Source organism: Mustela putorius, unplaced genomic scaffold (genome assembly GCF_011764305.1).
Source record: "Mustela putorius furo isolate JIRA1106 unplaced genomic scaffold, ASM1176430v1.1 tig00000592_pilon_pilon_pilon, whole genome shotgun sequence".
Taxonomy (NCBI): Eukaryota; Metazoa; Chordata; class Mammalia; order Carnivora; family Mustelidae; genus Mustela; species Mustela putorius.
Window position 1 is genome coordinate 7699700 of NW_025421426.1, and position 19247 is coordinate 7718946.

The following is a 19247-nucleotide window of genomic DNA, read 5'->3' on the forward strand; positions in this document are numbered from 1 at the left end:
ATAAAATATTTAAATTAAATAAATAAATGTTAAATTAATATAATCTCTGTGTCCTGGAAGCAGTAAGGTTTGACCTCATATGAACAGGATGCCACATTCTTGAAAGCTTGAGAATTCTCAATCTGTTCTCTGCTGAATGATGTCAACAGAAGCCAAAAGACCTTGAGAGTTGAATTCAAGGATGATGTTTTTGCATAAATGCTCCGTTGGCAACAGTCACTGCTGGCCTTTATAAGGGACTTCACCGTGTTCAAGGATGACAGCCTCTTTACTTTTCATGATCTCATTTACCCTGACAATGCTGGGGGTTACTGGGGCAGGCAGGAACCTGTCCAAGGTCACACAATTGGAAAATGCCCAATTTTCAGCCAGAACTGAACCCACACCTTTCTCTGCTTCTTTCCCATGGCTGGGAGTGGCAAGCTTCTGAGATCATATGAGACATCGTATCAAGAAAGGTTGGTCAAGTCCATGGGGCGCCTGGGTGGCTCAGTGGGTTAAGCCTCTGCCTTTGGCTCAGGTCATGATCCCGGGGTCCTGGGATCAGGCCCCGCATCGGGCTCTCTGCTCAGCAGGGAGCCTGCTTTCCCCTCTCTCTCTGCCTGCCTCTCTGCCTACTTGTGACCTCTGTCAAATAAATAAATAAAATCTTTAAAAAAAAAAAAAAGAAAGAAAGAAAAGTTGGTCAAGTCCTGCCTGTCAGTCACCTGAATCACAGTGGCCACCATATTCCCAGGACCCGTGGTCAGTACTCGGGCCTCACCCAGCCTGACTGGTCAGGAGCATTTGACCAGGGGGTCACTGCTTCCTCCTTCAAACACTTGCTTCCTGGGGTCTTAGGACACCCCTGTCCTGATTCTTATCCCCTGTCACTGGAAACTTCTCATCATCTTTGTTGGCTCACTGTAGCTGAAACTACTAGCTGTGGAAAGCCCCAGGGACTGGCCCTTGGACCATCCTCTTGAACCTAGAACCCCCTGTTCTAGATCATATATTGGTATTGTGGCTTTTTTTTTTCCTTTTAAAGGTGTTATTTTTAAGTATCTCTACACCCAAGATGGGGCTTGAACTCATAACCCTGAGGACGAGTGACACATGCTCTACTGACTGATCCGGTGAGGCGCCCCTCTATTGTGGCTTTTGATACTATCTACATGCTGATGCCACCCACATTTATGCCCCACTGCAAACTCCCCCTGCACCCCATTATCCAATAGCCTCCAGGACGGCTCCACCCAGAGAACTATTAGCTCCTCCCTCCCCTCCCCTGTTCTCCCCCAGCCTGCCCTCCTGCTGCTGTTCCATCCTGTGGGCTCCACCCCTGTCCTCCTGGCTGTTCTGGCCAAACACCGCCCCCCCAGCCCTGCTCCCCAAGCCGCCCATGCCTCTCTCGCACCCTGTCAACTGAGCTTTCCAAGTAGAGCTGGAACCTTCTCCCCCATCACAGTCCCCACCCTCTCTGAGCCACCTTCACCTCAAGCCTAGAATATTCCAACAGCCTCCTCGTTGGTCTCCCTCCTCTGCCCTTGCCCCCTCAGTCAATCTGTTCCCAACCCCACTGCCAAGTTAACCACTCAGAACATGTCAGTCTGTCTCTCTTCTCTGCTGAAAAGCTGCCAGATTCCCTGTCTTATTTGGAATGAAAAACGGAGTTCCTTCGAACAGCGACCATGTTTGAAAAAAGCCCACCTGGGGCGCCTGGGTGGTTCAGTGGGTTAAGCCTCTGCCTTCCACTCAGGTCATGATCTCACGGTTCTGGGATCGAGCCCTGCAGTCGGGCTGTCCTTCTGTCCCTCCCTTCCTGGGTAGCCTCTGACCTCATCCACCACTATTTCTTCCACAACCTTGCAGCCCAATGAGCTCCCTGCTATTCCCGCAGGCTCAACACTGTGCACTTGCACACAGGTGCACAGAGAGACTGGGGATGTGCTTCTTGGCCTCGTGCTGGGACGTTTGGGGCTGTCCTGGGTACTGTGTAACCATCAGCACGAGGATTCCTGGCCATTCCCCGTGAGTGTCTGTAACACCTCCCTGTCTCCAGAAATTGCCAAACATGGGAGGCAAAATCGCCCCAGGCTAGAAACCACTGCTCCACCTGCAAGGCCCTCCCCAGGCACCCCCTCACTTCCTTTAGGCCCTGACTTAGCGGCTTCCTACTGTGGCCTCTGCCTACCCTGATTATCACTGCTGCCCACCCCAACTCCCCACTTCCATTCCTGCTCCATTTTTTCTCCATAGTCCTCCTCAACATTTTTTGTTTATTATCTGTCTCTTCTTCTTCTTCTTCTTCTTCTTCTTCTTCTTCTTTTTTTAAAGATTTTATTTTTTTATTTGACAGAGAGATCACAAGTAGGCAGAGAGGCAGGCAGAGAGAGGGGGAAGCAGGCTCCCGGCTGAGCAGAGAGCCCGATGTGGGGCTTGATCCCAGGACCCTGAGATCATGACCCTGAGCCGAAGGCAGAGGCCTCAACCCACTGAGCCACCCAGGCGCCCCTATCTGTCTCTTCTTAATAGGCCATAAGCTTTAAAAATCCAAGGATCTTTGTCTTTGCTGCATTCACGCTGTGTCTCCAGCACTTACAGCAGGACCTGGCACATAGTAGACACTCAATAAATACTTCTTGAAGGAACAAATAAACGCGAGGCCTTGTAACAGCTGTGCAAACATGAGACCGTGGCCTTGAGAGACTCGTGTTCCCATATGGGTGCCGGGAGTCAACAGTGGAGTAAAGCCTATGCAGTGGGCTGGTGGTGATCAGAGCAAGGAAGAGAAATAAAGCAGGTGGACTGGTTTCCCAGGACTGCCCTAACAAATCACCACAACCTGGGTGGCCGGAAACAACAGATACTTACTGTGTCACCATTCTGGAAGCCAGAAGTCTGAAACCAAACTGTGAGCTGGGCCCTGAAGAAGAATGCTTCTGGCCCGTTTCTTTCTTTCTTTTTTTTTTAAATGGTGCTTTATTTATTTGACAGACAGAGATCACAAGTAGGCAGAGAGGCAGGCAGAGAGGCAGGCAGAGAGAGAGGAGGAAGCAGGCTCCCCGCTGAGCAGAAAGCCCGATGCGGGGCTCGATCCCAGGACCCTGGGATCATGACCTGAACTGAAGGCAGAGGCTTCAACCCACTGAGCCACCCAGGCGCCCCTTCTAGCCCCTTTCTTGCTTCTGCCGGGTTGCAGGCAACTGTGGCTCTCCTTGGCTTGTAAGACGCCTCACTCCAAGGCTGTGTCTCCATAAGATCTTGCTGTGCTTTTCTTCATATCGTCTCTCCTCTGTGCCTGTCCGTCCCCGTGTCCAAATTTCCCTGTTATATAAAGACACCTGTCATATTGGATTAGGGTCACCCTCCTGACCCCATTTTAACTTGATTATCTCTGTAAGGATCCTATTTCCGAAAAGGCCCCAATCTAAGCGATTGGTGTGGGGATGTAAGTTGAACATATCTTTTTCTGGGGGGACACAGTTCTACCCGCCAGCAGCAGGGACTGGGTTTGAAGGGTGCTGGCTTCAGGGAGGGTTGGGGGAAGGCCCCTGAGTCGGTGGCATTTGAGCGGAGTCCTGAATGAAGAGGCCTGTGGACATCTGCAGGAAGGGCATTCCAGGCAGAGGGAACTGCCAGTGCAAAGCCTTGGGATCAAGATGCCGGCCTCACAACGCTGTGAGGGTTCAGTGGCTTAACAGATGAAAAAATCAAAAGGCTGGTCCGCAGTCAGCCAGCAGTCAGGATTATTGCTATTATTTATCCTGTCCCCAGGCTTAGCCCCATCGCTGGCTGTGGGGCTGGGGTTCCAGAGTGAACTGGTCAGACAGCATCTGGTCTCGGTGGTGCTGAGGGCCTCATTGGGGAGACCCAGAGCCAACAAGTCAATAAACAAGAGGAGCATGTGGTGTGATTGCTGATAACCTCCGTGCTCGGGACAGCAGCGTGATGTCATAGAGGGTGACTGCGGGGTGGGGCTGGGCATCTCCAGATAAAGCCTCCCAGAGAAGCTCAAGGATCTCTCCAGATGAGCACGTCGGTAGCGGAAGTCCATGGAGAAATGTCCCCTGGTCAGGCTGAGATCCCGTGACCAGGCTGGCACTGGTCACAGGGGAAGTGCCCCAAAGGTAAGAACCTAATGAAGATGCCTCCAAGTCGCTTCTGGTTAATTACAAGGAGCGTGACTCCCAATGAAACGGGTCTCAAACCCTCAACCATCTCATCCCTAGCACTGAAAAAAGAAAACATTGGTGGGAAATAGAAAATAATTGCCTGAGTCAGACCCCGGCGTTCATGTCGGACTTCAAGTCCAGGTGGGGGCCATTAGGAACAGGAACAGGGGGTGCTCTTGTTTATCCAGTGGCTGATTCTCCGGAGCGTTATTCAGTAAGTCCGTCCTGTAGCTCTGTGTTCTCACAGGGTTCTCCGGGTTGGATTCCACACATCTCCCCAGATACCCTAGAAACTCCTTTTCTCCTGGGAATTCATTTATTCCCTTACTGTTTCAGGGCGATTTGCCAGCAAATGGTAGGGTATGGCAGGTGTTTAATGACTGCTGAAAACAACTGTGGTGAATTAAGTTCTCAAGGTCCCTTCTTCTCAGCGAGAAAACAACCAGCATGGCTGTTTTGACATTCCAAGGTCGTGTTTCTTGCTTTTTGAAGCTACATTTTGTTGTTTTGCTTCATTTTGGACCCATTTAAGCTTAACCATTCCTTCCCCTGCGCCCCCCCCCCTTTTAGTTGGTACCATGGAGAGAGCACAGGAAGGCAGATCTGGGCTCAAGACCCAGCACATGGAGAGAGAGAGAGAGAAAGGGAGACGGGAAGAGCACACAAGAGCTTCACCCTCTTACCACGTCATGGAGACTCTGGTGGGTTTGTATTCATTGGTTCTATAAACATTTATGTAGCGCCTAATAAGGACCAGGTGCTGTGCTGGCCTCTGGGCAGGGGGTCGATCCCCAAACCCAAAGACAAGTCTCTGCCCTTCTGTAGCTTCCAGTTTACTGCATAGTCACATCTGATAGAGAGTCAAGAAGGGCTTTCAGTAGGAGAATCCTGAAGACTGGGGACTTGGCTTACTGGCCCTTCCTTGAACCAATGGTCCTCAGTTTTCCGCCTCTGTAAAACGCATTCAGCCATCCTTGCTGCATAACTCACACGGGTTTGTGGTGAGGGCCTTAGAGATGGTGTCCAGAAAAATGGAGTGGGAGAGAGCTGCAGTCTTTAACTGACCTTAAGTGGCTAGTGCTATTCAGTCCCTTATCCAGAGGCAGAAACAGACCGAGAGGGTTGAGTGGTCCTTCCACGAGGCTCAGGACTCCAAAACAGAAAGTTAGTTGAGTGCACACACTGCTGGCAGAGTGTGATGGGACCAGAGGGTCAGGAGTGCCCAATGAAACATGGGATATACTTAGACTAGAAAAACTGTGCATTTATTTGAAATTCAACTTTAAACATGAGCATCCTGTATTTTTTTTTAAGATATTTATTTATTTATTTATTTGACAGAGAGAGAGAGAGAGAGAGAGATCACAAGCAGGCAGAGAGGCAGGCAGAGAGAGAGGAAGGGAAGCAGGCTCCCCGCTGAGCAGAGAACCCGCCTGGGGCTCGATCCCAGCACCCTGGGATCACAACCCGAGCGGAAGGCAGAGGCTTAACCCACTGAGCCACCCAGGCGCCCCTGTCGCTTCCTTTTGTAACCCGGCCCCCCCATCAGGCTCCAGGGTTCTGACATCCTCATTAGAACTGGACTTTGCTCATGCTTTTACTTGAGAATTAGAGATCTGGTCATCCTTGGAGTTGACTCATGTGGCCATTTCCTGCTCAACATTCACCAAATTACTTTTGAGCACCTGCTATGTGCAGGACAGATACAGAATTGGGCAAAACAGACACTAAATAAGAAACCAATCAGGGAATTTGTACCCAGTTATTAAACATGTAGTAGGTATTAAACCACGATTGCCATAAGCACCATGAGGGAAACATACAGTAGGGTGACTGTGTCTGATTTATTGGGAAACGGGTCCACAAAGCCTACCCTGAAGACATTAATTTTGTATTGGGTTTTGAAGGATGAGTAGGAGTTACCTGATAACAACAGTGATCACCAAGTAGTGCCAAACAACGCTAAATAACCTTTTTTTGCTACAGGAACTAATTTAGTTCTGATGACCCTCTGGGAGGCGTTATCCACATTGTAAAGTCTCAGAGAGGTTAAGTTACTTGCACAAGGTCACACAGTGAAAGAATGGAAGTGTAAGGATTTGAACCCAGCCAGCCTGGCCTCAGATCCTTCCAAGCACTGGGAGCCCAGAGAGCAAGCAGCAGAAGGGAATCCCGCAGGCCCGCGAAAGCTTAGTGAAGAATTTGAGACTTTGGCCTGAGAACAATGGGAAACCTTTGAAGGGGTTTAGAGGTGGGGGTGGGGAGGGGGGTGTGTCCTGGCCCAAATTGAAATTTCAAAAGATCCCTCTGGCCGCTCAGGGTGGGGGATGGGATCCGCCTGGAGCCCGGGGGCTGGTGGGAGGCTGTTCCCTTCCTGCCCAGATAACAGATAATGGTGGCTCTGGAGCCGGCCCGCTGCTCTGCAGGATGGAGCTACGCGGCCGGAGTCGGCGATTCAAACAGCTCAGGTAGATCCCACAGAGCTCTGGGCTGGGAGGTGGGAGAGGGAGAGGTCAAGGGTGACATTCAAGTCTGGGGCTTCAGAACTGCACTGGAAGTGCCTGGGAGGGAGCTTGGTGGCCCAAGAGCTCCTGGGAGTTGGGTTTGGGTCAGACTGCCCTCTGTCTGAGATTCTTTGTCTCTGGTGTGTTTTTGTTGTTGTCGTTGTGGCTATATCAGTCCCTGATTGCCTTGGGAGTTTCAGCCTGTTTCGGTCCCCATCTCTGTAATGGTAGTAGGTTCTTGGGATGTTAGAGGCCGAGAGGGCTTGGACTTCATTTTTCTTGCGAACATGTTGCTTTTCCAGATGAGCAGATGACCTCATCTTTCTGTGCTTCGGTTTCCTCATCTGCAAAATGAGGGCAGGAACACCTGGTTCGTAGAGCTGTCGGGACGATTCAGTTAATTAATACAGGAAGTGTGCTCAGAACAATGCCGGGCGCACAAAGGCCCCCGCTGGCGCCCGCCCCTCTTCTGAGGCCGAGATGCTGGTGCTGGTGCTGATGCTGATGGTGTCGTCATGACAATGAGGTTGGTGGAGGCAGGGGTGGCTGTAGGAGAAAGTTGAAGCCCATATAAGTCACTCCAGTCACTTAGCAAGTTTATGTTTGGTACCCAGTTTTAAGCAGACTATTTAAAAGGCATGCACAGGGACGCCTCGGTGGCTCCAAAAGGTTGAGCCTCTGTCTTCGGGTCAGGTCATGATCCCAGGGTCCTGGGATCTAGTCCCACATCGGGACTCGGTGGGGAGCCTACTTCTCCCTCTACAGCCGCTCCTCCTACTTGTGCTCCCCACCCACCGACAAAGAAGTAGATAAAATCTTAAAAAAAAAAAAAAAAAGAAAGAAAAAAGTATGTACAGAAGCCCGAGGAATTACATTCACTCCAGTGAACAGACATTGATGAGACTCCCCAGTGCCAGGCCTGCTTTAGAGTCTGGGGTCATGCCAGGGAATATGAAAACGACAAGCTTCCCTGAAAAGCAAATGCAGCGCTGAGTTTCAGAATGTGCTAAGTGCTGGGAAGAACAGGAAACCACTTTTGTGAGAGGATGTGATCCTAGGGGGCCTCGGAGAGGAGGTGACATTGGGTCCAGGATCCAAAGCAGAAAGGGCATGTGCAAAGGTCCGTAAGGGGTATGTTCTAGTTGGCAGGAGACAACTGGCACATTTTGAGAACCCTAAGGTAGGTCAAGGTGGCTGGAGTGCTGGGAACAATTGAAGGGGAGAATTAGCTTATTTATATTTATATTTATATTTCAAATATGTTGAAATTACTGGTATTTAACCTTTTAAATTCATGTACAAAGGACACCTGGGTGGCTCAGTCGGTTAAGCATCAGCCTTTGGCTCAGGTCACGATCCCACCCAGACTCCTAGGATTGACCCCCACATCGGGCTCCCTGCTCAGCGGGAAGCCTGCTTTTCCCTCTCCCACTCCCCCTGCTTGTATTCCCTCTCTCACTGTCAAATAAATAAAAATCTTAAAAATAAATAAATTCATGTACAAAATTATGACTACGATTCTACCTGATAGATTCAGCAAGAAGGGCCAAAGCCAAATTAGGGAATTAGGGCCAGAGCCGATCTATGGAAGATCTGTTATAGAAACTGCTTTGTGGAAGAAGAAAAAGAGTCTGTGAACAAATACTTATTGAGCAACTACTATGCCCCAGGCCTGTGCTGGCCCAGGGAGTACTGGTGAATGGGTACACAAAGTCCCTGCCTCTGTACACAGACACACAGTCAACAAAGGAATAAGGTGCTTACATATTGTGCTAAGTCCTAGGAAGTCAGTAACAGGCTGATGTCCCAGGAAACAGACAGGATTCGGTATCTGATGGGTAGTCAGGAAAGGCCCCTCAGAAGAGGTGACCTTTGCAATGATACCTGAGTCATGAGGGGAAGCCACCATGCGATCTAATTCGGTCCAGGTGGAGGAGACAGCCTGTGCTCAGGACCTGAGGTAGGAATAAGCCTGGAAACAAAGTGCTGGGGGAGGTTGGGGGAGGAGCTAAGGAAAGAGGCCAGCAGAGCTGGAGGGTGTGGGTCACCTGTGATGCATCGGAGGGCAGGAGAGCAGGAACCGGCCCCCACAGCACTCTGCCGGCCGGTTCTGAGAAAGCATTTTCTTATGAAAGCGAGATTGCAAAGGGTTTCTGTAAAGGACCATAGTCGTGTAGGCTTTGAGGGCCATGTCTGGTCTCTGTTGCAACTATTTGACCTGGCCTTGTTACTGGAGTGTAGCCCTAGATAACAAATAAATGAACACCTGTGCTGGTGTGCCTGGAAAACTTGACTTACGGACACTACAAAATTTGGAGTTCATTAATTTATGCATGCTCCAAATTACTTTTATGATTTTTTCAACCATTTTTTATAAGATTTTATTTATTTATTTGACAGAGATCGCAAGTAGGCAGAGAGGCAAGGCAGAGAGAGGGGGAAGCAGGCTCCCCACTGTGTAGAGAGCCTGATGCGGGGCTCGATCCCAGGACCCCAAGATCATGACCTGAGCCGAAGGCAGAGGATTTAACACACTGAGCCACCCAGGTGCCCCTTTTAAACCATTTTTTTTTATTATTAGTTTCAAATTTTTATTTATTTATTTATTTGCTTGTTTTTTAAGATTTCAAAATTTTATTTATTTGACAGACAGAGATCACAAAAAGGCAGAGAGGCAGGCAGAGAGAGAGAGAGATGAAGAAGCGGGCTCCTTGTTCAGGGAGCTCGATGCAGGGCTGGATCCCAGGATCCTGGGATCATGACCTGAGCTGAAGGCAGAGGCTTTAGCCCACTGAGCCACTCAGGTGCCCCTCTAAAACCATTTTTTTTTTAAATATTTTATTTATTTGACAGAGATCACAAGTAGGCACAGAAAGAGAGAGAGGAGAGAGAGAGAGAGAGAGAGGAGGAAGCAGGCTCCCTGCCGAGCAGAGAGCCCGACCCACAACTCTGAGATCATGACCCGAGCCGAAGGCAGAGGCTTAACCCACTGAGCCACCCAGGCGCCCCATCTAAAACCATTTTTAAAGAGATTTTATTTTATTCATTTTTTAGAAAAAGATTTTATTTATTCATTTGAGAGAGAGAGAATGAGCAGGGGGAGGGACAGAGGGAAAGGGAGAAGCAGACTCCCCACTGTGCAGGGAGCCATATGTGGAGCTCTATCCCAGGACCCTGAGATTGCTGCTGGAGCCCAAGGCAGAGGCTTAACCAACTGAGCCACCCAGGTGCCCCTAAATGTTTTATTTTTAAGTAGTCTCTACACCCAATGTGGGGGCTTGAACTGTCCTCCATCCCCAAGGTCAAGATTTGCATGCTTCACCAACTGAGCCAGCCCGGGTCCCTTTTTTTGACCATTTTAAAATGTGAGAACCCATTTTTAGCTTGAGGGCCAGAAGGTAACAGGTGGTTGGGCAGGTGATGTGGCCCGAAGGCTGGAGGTCATGGACTCCTGTTCTGAAGTCATGGGAAGCCTTTGGAGGGTTTTGAGCAGGGATTGAAAGGTGGTGATTTAAAATGCAAAGGTATAGGGGTGCCTGGCTAGCCTAGTAGTGGGCATGCAACTCTCAATCTTGATCTTGACCCCCATGTTGGGGGTAGGGTTTACTTAAAAGAAAAAGAAAAGAAAATGGGAAGGTATGAAGGCATGATGCTAGAAAGTGGATGTAACCATGCAGAATGGAGCCGCCGTTTTGTTAGTCATTCGTTAAGCACTGAGTTCCCTTAATAGTCACGGTGCTGCCGAAGGGGACCCATGATCTGTAAGACACAGTTCTATACTCCCGGAGCTCATAACCTAACAGGAACGACTCAAGACCGAGATCCAAATGCAAGTTCAAGGTCAAAAGAGGGACCCTCCCCCCCAATAAAGTAGTAGTTGCATTGGAAAACAGCAAGATGGCAGACAGGTGGCTGGAGTGGAGTGGGGGAGGGTGTGGAATGGGTGGGAGTTGAGGGAGGGCGGGCGGAGGATTTGGGATTTTATCCTAAGTGAGTTGGGAAGGCCCTGGCAGGTATTTTAAAGCTGTGATAAAATATAAATGATAGAAAATTTGCCATTTGAACCACCTTAAGGTATACAGGCCAGTGGCGTCAAGTACTTTCACAGTGTCTACAGCCGCTGCTGACTTGACCCAGAGCTTCCTCATCACCCCAGAAGGGAAATCTCTACCCATTCTTTTTAGAACATTTTATTTATTCATTTATTCACGCAAGCTTGCGGGAGCAGGGGGAGGGCAGAGGGAGAGGGACAGGCAGACACCCCTCTGAATACGGAACACCATGCAGCGCAACACCCCAACACGGGGCTGGACCCCAGGACCCCAAGATCATGACCTGAGCTGAAGGGAGACACTTAACCGGCTGAGCCACCCAGGTACCCCAAAATCTTAGTACCCATTAAGCAGTCACTCCTCATCCCTCCGTCTCCCCAGGTGCTGGTAACCTTCTGCCTTACGTCTCTATATCTCTATGGATTTGCCTATTCTGGTTGTCTATTCTGGACATTTCATAGAAATGGAATCCTAGATATGTGGCTTTTGTTGTCTGTCTTCCTAGACAAAGCATCATGATTTCAAGGTGCATTCATGTTCTTCTGTGTCAGTGTTTCATTCCTTTCTAAGGCTGAATAATAGTGTTCCCTTGCGCGGAATACTTAGCCATTGGTTGATCCATTTATCCACTGATGGACAATGGGGTTGTTTTCATCTTTCGGCTGTATCATGAATAGGGTGGCCCATGGAAGGCTTTGAACAGGCAGGTGATGTCTTGTTACCAGATCCCTCCGGCAGGAGACCAGTTAGAACAGGATTCAAAGCCTTGACTTAACTGTGATTCCCTGGGGGGGCTAGAACATGTACTCCTGGGAACCAGGGCAGAATTCCCAGACATTTCTATGGTGAAGGATTGGGAGCTGCTAGGGACAGGCAGGAGCAGTCTTATAAATGGGATGGCGGCACCCATCAAAGGGATTAGGTGACTAGCAGATGAGTCGCTTTCAGAAAACACTGAGGCCCAGTGCCCAGGCTGGTCCATGGTTGGGACTGAGAGGGCTTTTTGGGGTGATTGATTCTGGGGACCGAACTGTGGAGCCCGGCGGAGGGGTCAGGCTGAGGGAGTCAAGAAGTTGGGTTTGCTTTGATCGGTGGGAGGTCCCAGCAGCCCCCATGCTGAGAAGCCCCCCCACAGGCTGGGAGGGGTATGTGCTCTGCTGGTGTGGGAGGTCAGGAGCCTGAGAAAGCAGGAAAGACACTGGATAGGAGGTGCCACCTGGGTTTGTAGGGGGGCTGTTATTCTAGTAAGTGACACGTGGAGGAAGAATCATGGTGGGTCCTACTTGGGACACACTTTCCAGCTTCACTGAAAAATAGAGGGAGATGAGGGGGGAGAGTCAAGTATGGAGTCAGATAAAGAGGTCCTGATGGAGGGGTGTCAGGGTTGCATGAAGTGATGGAAAATTGCTGAAGGATTCTCGGAAACAGCAGGAAAACTGATAGCATCCAACGTTTGTTTTGAAGTGCTCTGTTTGGCAGATGCATGGAAATGTAAAGGGTGGGGTATGGGAAGGTAAAGAACATTCTGGAATATTTTGAGTCTGAGTAGTAGAAGGATTGCAGATGGAATGGTGACCTTGTCCCTGACTTTACCTCCACGCTCAACTCCTCTGCACCTCATTTCATGGCGCCACACGTGGTCTTTTTTTGTGTCTCAGAAATAAGCAAGTTACCAAGCTCAGGCTTGCCTCAGGGCCTTTGTACCTGCTATTCCCACCACCAAGAAAGTTCTTACCGCCTTTAGCTCAAATGTCACACCCTCACTAGAGCCCTTCTTACCTGTGTAAAGCAGACGCCCCCCACTTCCTATCCAGTCATTTCTCTCTACCCTCACCCTGTTTTGTTTTTCTTCATAGCATCGATCTCAACTGGCTCTTTTGTCTCTTTCTCATGTACTCATTTAATTGCGCTTAACCTCTCCTCTGTTCAACCTACAGCTCCTTGAAAGCAGGAGCAAAGGACATAAGTCTGGTGCTTCCAGGTAGAGGAAGTGCTTCCCACCTCTTTGTAGACTGCCTTGATCAGCAGCGAGAAAATGCGGGTCCAGGAGTTAGACACGAGATTTAGGGTTCAGGGAAGAGGTCAGACCCGGATACTAGATTTGGAATCTGTTGTGGCAGTAGACAAAATGGTTTCAAGGAAAGCAAAATCATCCAACATTTCTTGAGCAGGTACTCCATGCCTGTGTTAAATCATACCCACACTGTCTGATGCAGGGACGAGAATCCCATTTCACAGACTTGGAAACTGAGGCACAAAAAAAGCAAAATAACTTGCTAAAGTTCCTTAGGGAGGAAGCTTGGACCCCTACCCCTGCCCCATCCCCAACAGGCTGGCTCTAGAGGCCACACAGACAGTCGGATGGCCTAGAGAGAGCAGATTCCGAAGGAAGAGAAGCTTCAGCATTTGGAGGTTCAGTCGCTGGGCAGGGCAGTGTTTTGGAACCTCTGACATTTTCGACATCAGATGTTTGTTAGCATGAGATCGATGAAAAGTGAACCTGAGACTAACCAGCCTGTTGACGTTGGTTCTTGGAAGTGAATGAGGACTTTTTTTCTTTTAAAAGATATTACTGTTCAAAAGAATTTATTTTAACCAGCTGCGTACAAATATGAAATGAACACTTTTTTTTTTTTAAAGATTTTATTTATTTGTCAGAGACAGAGGGAGAGAGAGCGAGCACAGGCAGACAGAGAGGCAGGCGGAGGCAGAGGGAGAAGCAGGCTCTCTGCCGAGCAAGGAGCCTGATGTGGGACTCGATCCCAGGACCCTGGGATCATGACCTGAGCCGAAGGCAGCTGCTTAACCAACTGAGCCACCCAGGCGTCCCTGAAATGAACACGTTTTATGTGTTTTATGTAACTCATTATTAATGAGGGCACGTGTATGACCGTCCAGCTAATTCAAAGATGGAGTCAAAGCTGTCCTCATACAGGAAATGCTGACATGAACTTACGATGAATAGATGCAAAAATTAGCAAGACCCCCCAATATCCACAAGCCAATAATCAATTGCATTCCAGGGGCTAAATTTGCATGTCTGTGGATGGGAGCCTTTGCATTAGTATTAGCCTTCTGTGCGGTGTCAGAGCTGTAAAAAGCCCAGAAACAATGAAAGGTGCAGGTGACCCAATGGGGATGCCTGGATGGGCCGCCCACTAATCTTTCTTTGGCAGGTCATAGTCTTCCAGAATTTTCCTAATATTAAGTTTACTGATTTATTTATAAAGTTAAGGGTTTTTGTTTTTTGTTTTTAAGTTTTATTTATTTATTTGACAGATAGAGATCACAAGTAGGCAGAGAGGCAGGCAGAGAGAGGAGGAAGCAGGATCCCTGCTGAGCAGAGAGTCAGATGCGGGGCTCGCTCCCAGGACCCTGGGATTGTGACCTGAGTTGAAGATGGATGCTTAGCCACTGAGCCACCCAGGCGCCCCTTTTTAAGATTTTTAAAAAGATTTAATTTATTTAAGATTTTATTTATTTGTTTGACACAGATTGAGACAGAGAGAGTGAGCGCGTGCGCACACGCACAAGCAGGGGGAGCTACAGAGGGAAAAGCAGGTTCCAGGTGGAGCAGGGAGCCCATGTGGGGCTCGATCTCAGGACCTCGGGATCACACCTGAACTGAAGGCCAAGGCTTAACTGACTGAGCCATCCAGGCACCTGAGATGTTTTCTTAATGGGAGGGGACTATTAATAGTTCCTCAGCTTCCTCATCAAGGAAATGGGTTGATGAATATATGGTGACTATATGGGGCCCATCTTGCAGGTTTGGGAGGATAAGTGCTTGGAATAGCACTGGACATAAAGCTTGGAGCGTGCCAGCCAGTGGGATTTATCCTTACCCTCCTTTGGAAATTTTGATGTTGAGAAAAGGAAGAAAAATGACTTGGAAGCCTCCAGAAATTTCCTTTTTAAGAGTCATCAGAGGGACGTGGTAAAAGCAAGTGCATGAGTGCTCACTGTGTCTTGTGTGACAACTCGTGCTTGACCACCTTCCACCTTGATGCAGTGGATTTCCGGGTGGGTATTATTATTGTTCCCATTGTACAGATGAGGAAATCAAGGCACAGAGAATTCTGTACCTCAAGCCAGGCGGGGCAGCTGGCTAGTGCGGCAGCAAGATTCACACCCAGACATCAGAGAGTCTGATGCCAGCAGCGACGCACTCAGTCACTGCACGGTTCTGCTTCTTGATGTGGAAAGAGAAAAGATTAACATGGAAGAAGATGGCTGTGAGGCAGGGGGGAGGCATCTGGGAAGGCGCGGGGAGGGGAAGACAGTGATGGCAGAGGAGAAGGCAGGAAGGCGGATACGTGTAGGCCCAGGAGGAAACAGGGCTTGTCTTTTATTAGGTGGCTTGGGGAGCAGGGGAGATGGTCTGGGGGAGGGGAAGTTGGAGAGCACCGGGGAAGGGCTGCAGGAGGGAGGGAATGGTTAGGCGGTGGGAAGAACAGATGGAGGAGGCTCAGGGTGGCGGGAGGAGAGGGAGCAGAGTGAGCCCTGGGAGTGGAGAAGAACGCAGTGGAGTCAGCGATCAGGAGCAGGGCACTGATCTGGTGGGCCATTTTTACCACTTGGGTGGAATCTACTGATGGGTTTTGAGCAGAGAAGGGATGAGGTCTGACTTCTTAGCAAAGGATTGCTTGCAGCCTGTGCATGTGTGTAAATACTCCAGTTTCTTCCCAGTCTAACTCCCCTGCCCTGTTCAGGTAGGAGACCAGGAGCGGGTGCTCAGGTGGGAGACCCGAGTGCTTCTGTCCAGGTGGGAGGTGGCGTTTAATTGAGCTCTGCCACTTGTAGGGCGCAAAGGTGAAGAATTTCACACCAGGCTCTCCCTTCCTAAAGCTTTCCGTTTACAGCAGGCTTTCTTATTAGCCTTGGCGTTAGGGATACTCAGGGCTGGCTAGTTCTCTGTTGTAGCGGTGGTGGGGGGGAGCTGTCCTGTGTTTGGTAGAGTGTTTAGGACCCTCCAGATCCTAGTAGCAGCCCCCTTCCTCCAGATGGGACAGCCTAAAATGTCTCCTGACATTGCCACTGGTCTAGTGGGACAAAGAAACAAACAGGAAATAAACACGTGCTCCCCTTTCCATAACGGTGATTGCTGGGGACAAAAAGAGCAGGTCAGGGGAGGTCCTGAATCTTCGTCCTTCTGATTGTCCTTTTCTTCCTGCATCTCTTAAGTCTCTCCGCACCCACACGGCGGCCATCTGCCTGATGGTCATGTACCCCGCACCCCTCCCCTCCCCTCCCCCTTCCCTTTCCGCCTCCCTCCATTTTTTGGATCCGACCAACCAGCCCCTCCTAGGAAGAAGTTTAAAAAAAAAAAAAAAAAAAGCCTTCCGGAGGGCACCTCTTCTCCAAGGTAGGGACAAGTCCTGATTACGTCTTTGTGGCTGTAACAGGACTCGGTCAGTTCCATGCTCTGAAGGTGAGCCCTTCTGTCACCGTGCCTGAAGCCGGCCTCGGTTCCAATTGGCCAAAAAATAACAAAACAAAACAAGATATTTAAAACACTTCCCTGCCTCAGTCCCGCCCGTTTCACATAACGGACGGGCGGCCTGCTGCTAGCTCGAGGCAGATAACTCGGAGTGTGCTTATTTTGCTAGTCCGGGAGCGGGCTATCTTCGGGATGCAGCTTGCCGACGCGGTTCCTCCCGCTGCTCGGCTGGCTGCAGGCCAGCGGGAGCGGAGAGCCGTTTCAGCGAGGCCTCCTCGGCAGTAAGTTGCCTGGGGAAGGGAGCCGGGTCAGCCCTTCCTCTCCTTTGAGGCCAGCTTTATCACTGAGACACTCCGTCTGGCTTCCGTAAGCCTGATTCTGTCTCCTGATTCTCTCCATCCCCTGGGAATATTAAGAGAGACATGTTTTTAATCTTTTTATTAGTTCATTGCTTATTAATTTCCCTACCTCAGCACTGTGGACATTTTGGACAGCATTATTCCTTGTCGTGGGGTCTCTGTGTTTAGCAATGTTCCCTGCTCTCAATCCACCAGATGCCAGTAGCACCTCTCCTCCCGCAAGTATGACAGCCCCCAAGTTTCCAGACATTGCCACATATCCCCTGGGGTAGGGGGCGGCTAACCCACCCCTAACTGAGAACCACTGATTTCCAGGAATATAAAAAACCTCATTTTAGAGATAGCAGAGTGCTTAACATCTTGCTGGAGGCTTCTACGGAGAGAGGAGCTTTCTCTGGGCCCTAAATGAGTCTGAGCTGAAGGTCTCCTAGCTCCATCCTTCAGTACTTAAAACTTATTCTCAAAGGAGTCCATTTCCTCAAAGAAGACGCAGATCCTGCTGTTCTTGGGTAGATTTTAGCCTTGTTTCTGCTCTGCTTGGCTCGGCTTCTCTTCTGTCCTTTCCCTTAGAGGAAGGTGAAGGTACCGAGTTTAGAGCTGTGGAGTCCTAACTGGGTTGGAAATCTGGTCTTGGGCACCTGCCAGCTGTGTGACCTTGTGCTTCTCAAGTCACCTCTCTGGGCTGGGTTGCAAATCTCCAACAATGCTCCGTACCTCACGGAGTCATCAGGGCAAAGCGATGATTTTTGCACTCTACTGGACCCAGGGCAAGCATGCCGGGGCTGTTGGGGCTACTTTGTGCAAGGGGGTGTTTGAGAAGGGCCACGGAATGATCTCTGGATGGAGGCTGGCAACGTTGGTTTATTTCTGGCCTATCAGGCACATTCCATCAAGCACAGGATTGGCCCTTAGTAGGCCTGCCCCAGGCTTCCTTTTCAACCCCTGTCCCTCCCAGGATTCCATCTGCCACCATACCTTTGTCTCTGTCCCCAGCCCAATCGCTGTCTTTCTGATAACCTCAGACTTACCCGAATGCCAATAGCATTCCTCAGACAGAGCAGAGCTGCCAGAGTAGTCGGCTGCTTCCTGCTCTTTGCCCCAGAAAACATTTCAAGTGATCAAGTGATCAGAGGGGGGTGGGGGAAGCGCGCCGGACGCTGCAGCTGCTTATGCAACAAGCTTTAATCCCAGGTTAAAATCCACCACGAGCACCAGTGGCATATTTCATTTCCTCGTTGGGTCGTGAAGCTGGTGGCACACGAGATCTGCCACAGACTCAGAGACATGTCTGTTCCCCCAAAAGCTGCACCCGCAGAGGTAGACAGTGTTCCCTAGGGGATGGTGGGGGAGGGCTGCTGCCCACGCCGCCAGGAGGGACAGCACACAGCACCGTCTGATTAGCTCCGGCCTCCACCTCTTGTCCCTGACTTGGTGTCCCTGTACTCGGTTCCACCCGCAGGAAGAGGGGGCCCCTCCCTTCTAGTGAGGCCCAGGCCTGTTGTCCTGACTGCTGGACCTTTGTCAGGCCTGGTGATGGAGGTGTCCCTCCCTGCCAGTACACAACAGCAACAAAATCCCCTTCCTTTTCATAAAGCTGGGCCCTGCCCCTGCAGTACGTTCTGTGTGGGTTCCTGGCTTGTATTTGTTTGATAGAAGATTCCCAGCCAGGAAGAATTTATGTGCACGAGGTGGGCATCTGTTGTCCATGGGGGGGGGGGTGGGGGCAGGGAGAGCAGGCGATCAGCGCTACGTTTTCTTTGTGGGAACGAACGGTGTGGGACCAGAAAGCCCATGAGTCCTAATTTTAGGAGGAGAGGGGAGACTTTATTGGGCCATAGTTTTACCTCCTGGCATATGGCTGCGTCACCTCTGGAAGCTTTCTCCAGCCTCTGAAGAATGGTGTTTGTTTAGCTTCTGTTGTTCCAGCTTGCTATTAAAAAAAAAAAAAAAATCTTGTTAATTAAGCACCTTGTCTTTGAGGGGGGAAAAAAAAAGCAAGCAAGCAAGCATGGACATTTTAAGATCCTTCTGCCTTTGCCTTTTCTTTCTCAGGGTACAGACCAACTACAAAGGCAGCTTTCGGGAGGAAACAGGCAAAGACCTCCTAATACTATTGAAATGGGTGGAATTATAAGTAGCTCCGAAAAACTAGTTAATATTTTACTGGGGAGCAGTGCCAGAGATGGGGGTGGGGGGGGCTGCCAAGAGTAGGTCTGTGTGTGAAGTCGCTATTCCATCTGCCTTAGGGGACGAAAAGAAGCCGTTCTCTGTGGAAATAAATTTAAGCAAGAATCCTTATAAAGCTCATGGGATTTGTCTGCCCACCGAGGGCCCAGTTCCCCAAGAACATACATACAGGGATGATTGTAGCAGGAAGGGCTAAGCTGTGGGTGTAGGCCTGGCTAATAATGGGGGTTCTTGTTCCCTCGCTGGGCTTGACATCTTTCTTTCTCCCTCTGGATTTAAATGGCTTCTCAGACCGAGAGGCACTGCCTGTGCCCTGGATTCAGAAGGTACACGCCTCCTTGGGAAGCAAAGGCGAGAGACAGCGGCTCGCTCGCTCTCTCTCTTTCTGCATCTGCCGGGAGAGCTGCAGCTGGTATTTTTCCACAGGCCTTTTTTGCGATCTCAGGGCCTAGTTTTTCCCAGCCAGGCCCAGAGTCCGAGAGAGGGTTAATAGGCAGGAAGCTGAAGGCATTGCAGACTAATACGGAAGTCAGATTTTTGTTTAACTGACA

General features: G+C 49.9%; 1 protein-coding gene and 1 long non-coding RNA gene across 9 annotated transcripts in view; one reads left to right on the plus strand and one right to left on the minus strand.

Moving 5' to 3' along the window:
- Positions 1 to 3990: 3990 nt before the first annotated feature.
- Positions 3991 to 19247, plus strand: part of ZMYND8 (zinc finger MYND-type containing 8) — a 140155-nt gene continuing 124898 nt past the window's right edge. For 3 of the 8 annotated variants that reach the window (XM_004746254.3, XM_013053216.2, XM_013053205.2), the window contains exons 1-2: positions 3991 to 4109; positions 4725 to 4855. In XM_004746254.3, coding sequence (XP_004746311.1) covers positions 4035 to 4109; positions 4725 to 4855 — 206 coding nt within the window. In that variant the 5' untranslated portion in view covers positions 3991 to 4034. Of the gene's footprint in view, positions 4110 to 4724; positions 4856 to 6597; positions 6623 to 19247 lie in introns of those variants that run through there. The other 5 variants (XM_004746257.3, XM_004746256.3, XM_004746262.3 and 2 more) reach the window with 3 other exon arrangements.
- LOC106005266 lies at positions 14261 to 19057 on the minus strand. Its single transcript, XR_001178503.2, has 3 exons — positions 18866 to 19057; positions 18354 to 18439; positions 14261 to 16552 (listed from the first exon to the last, which is right to left on the minus strand). It is a non-coding gene; the product is annotated as an uncharacterized LOC106005266 (long non-coding RNA).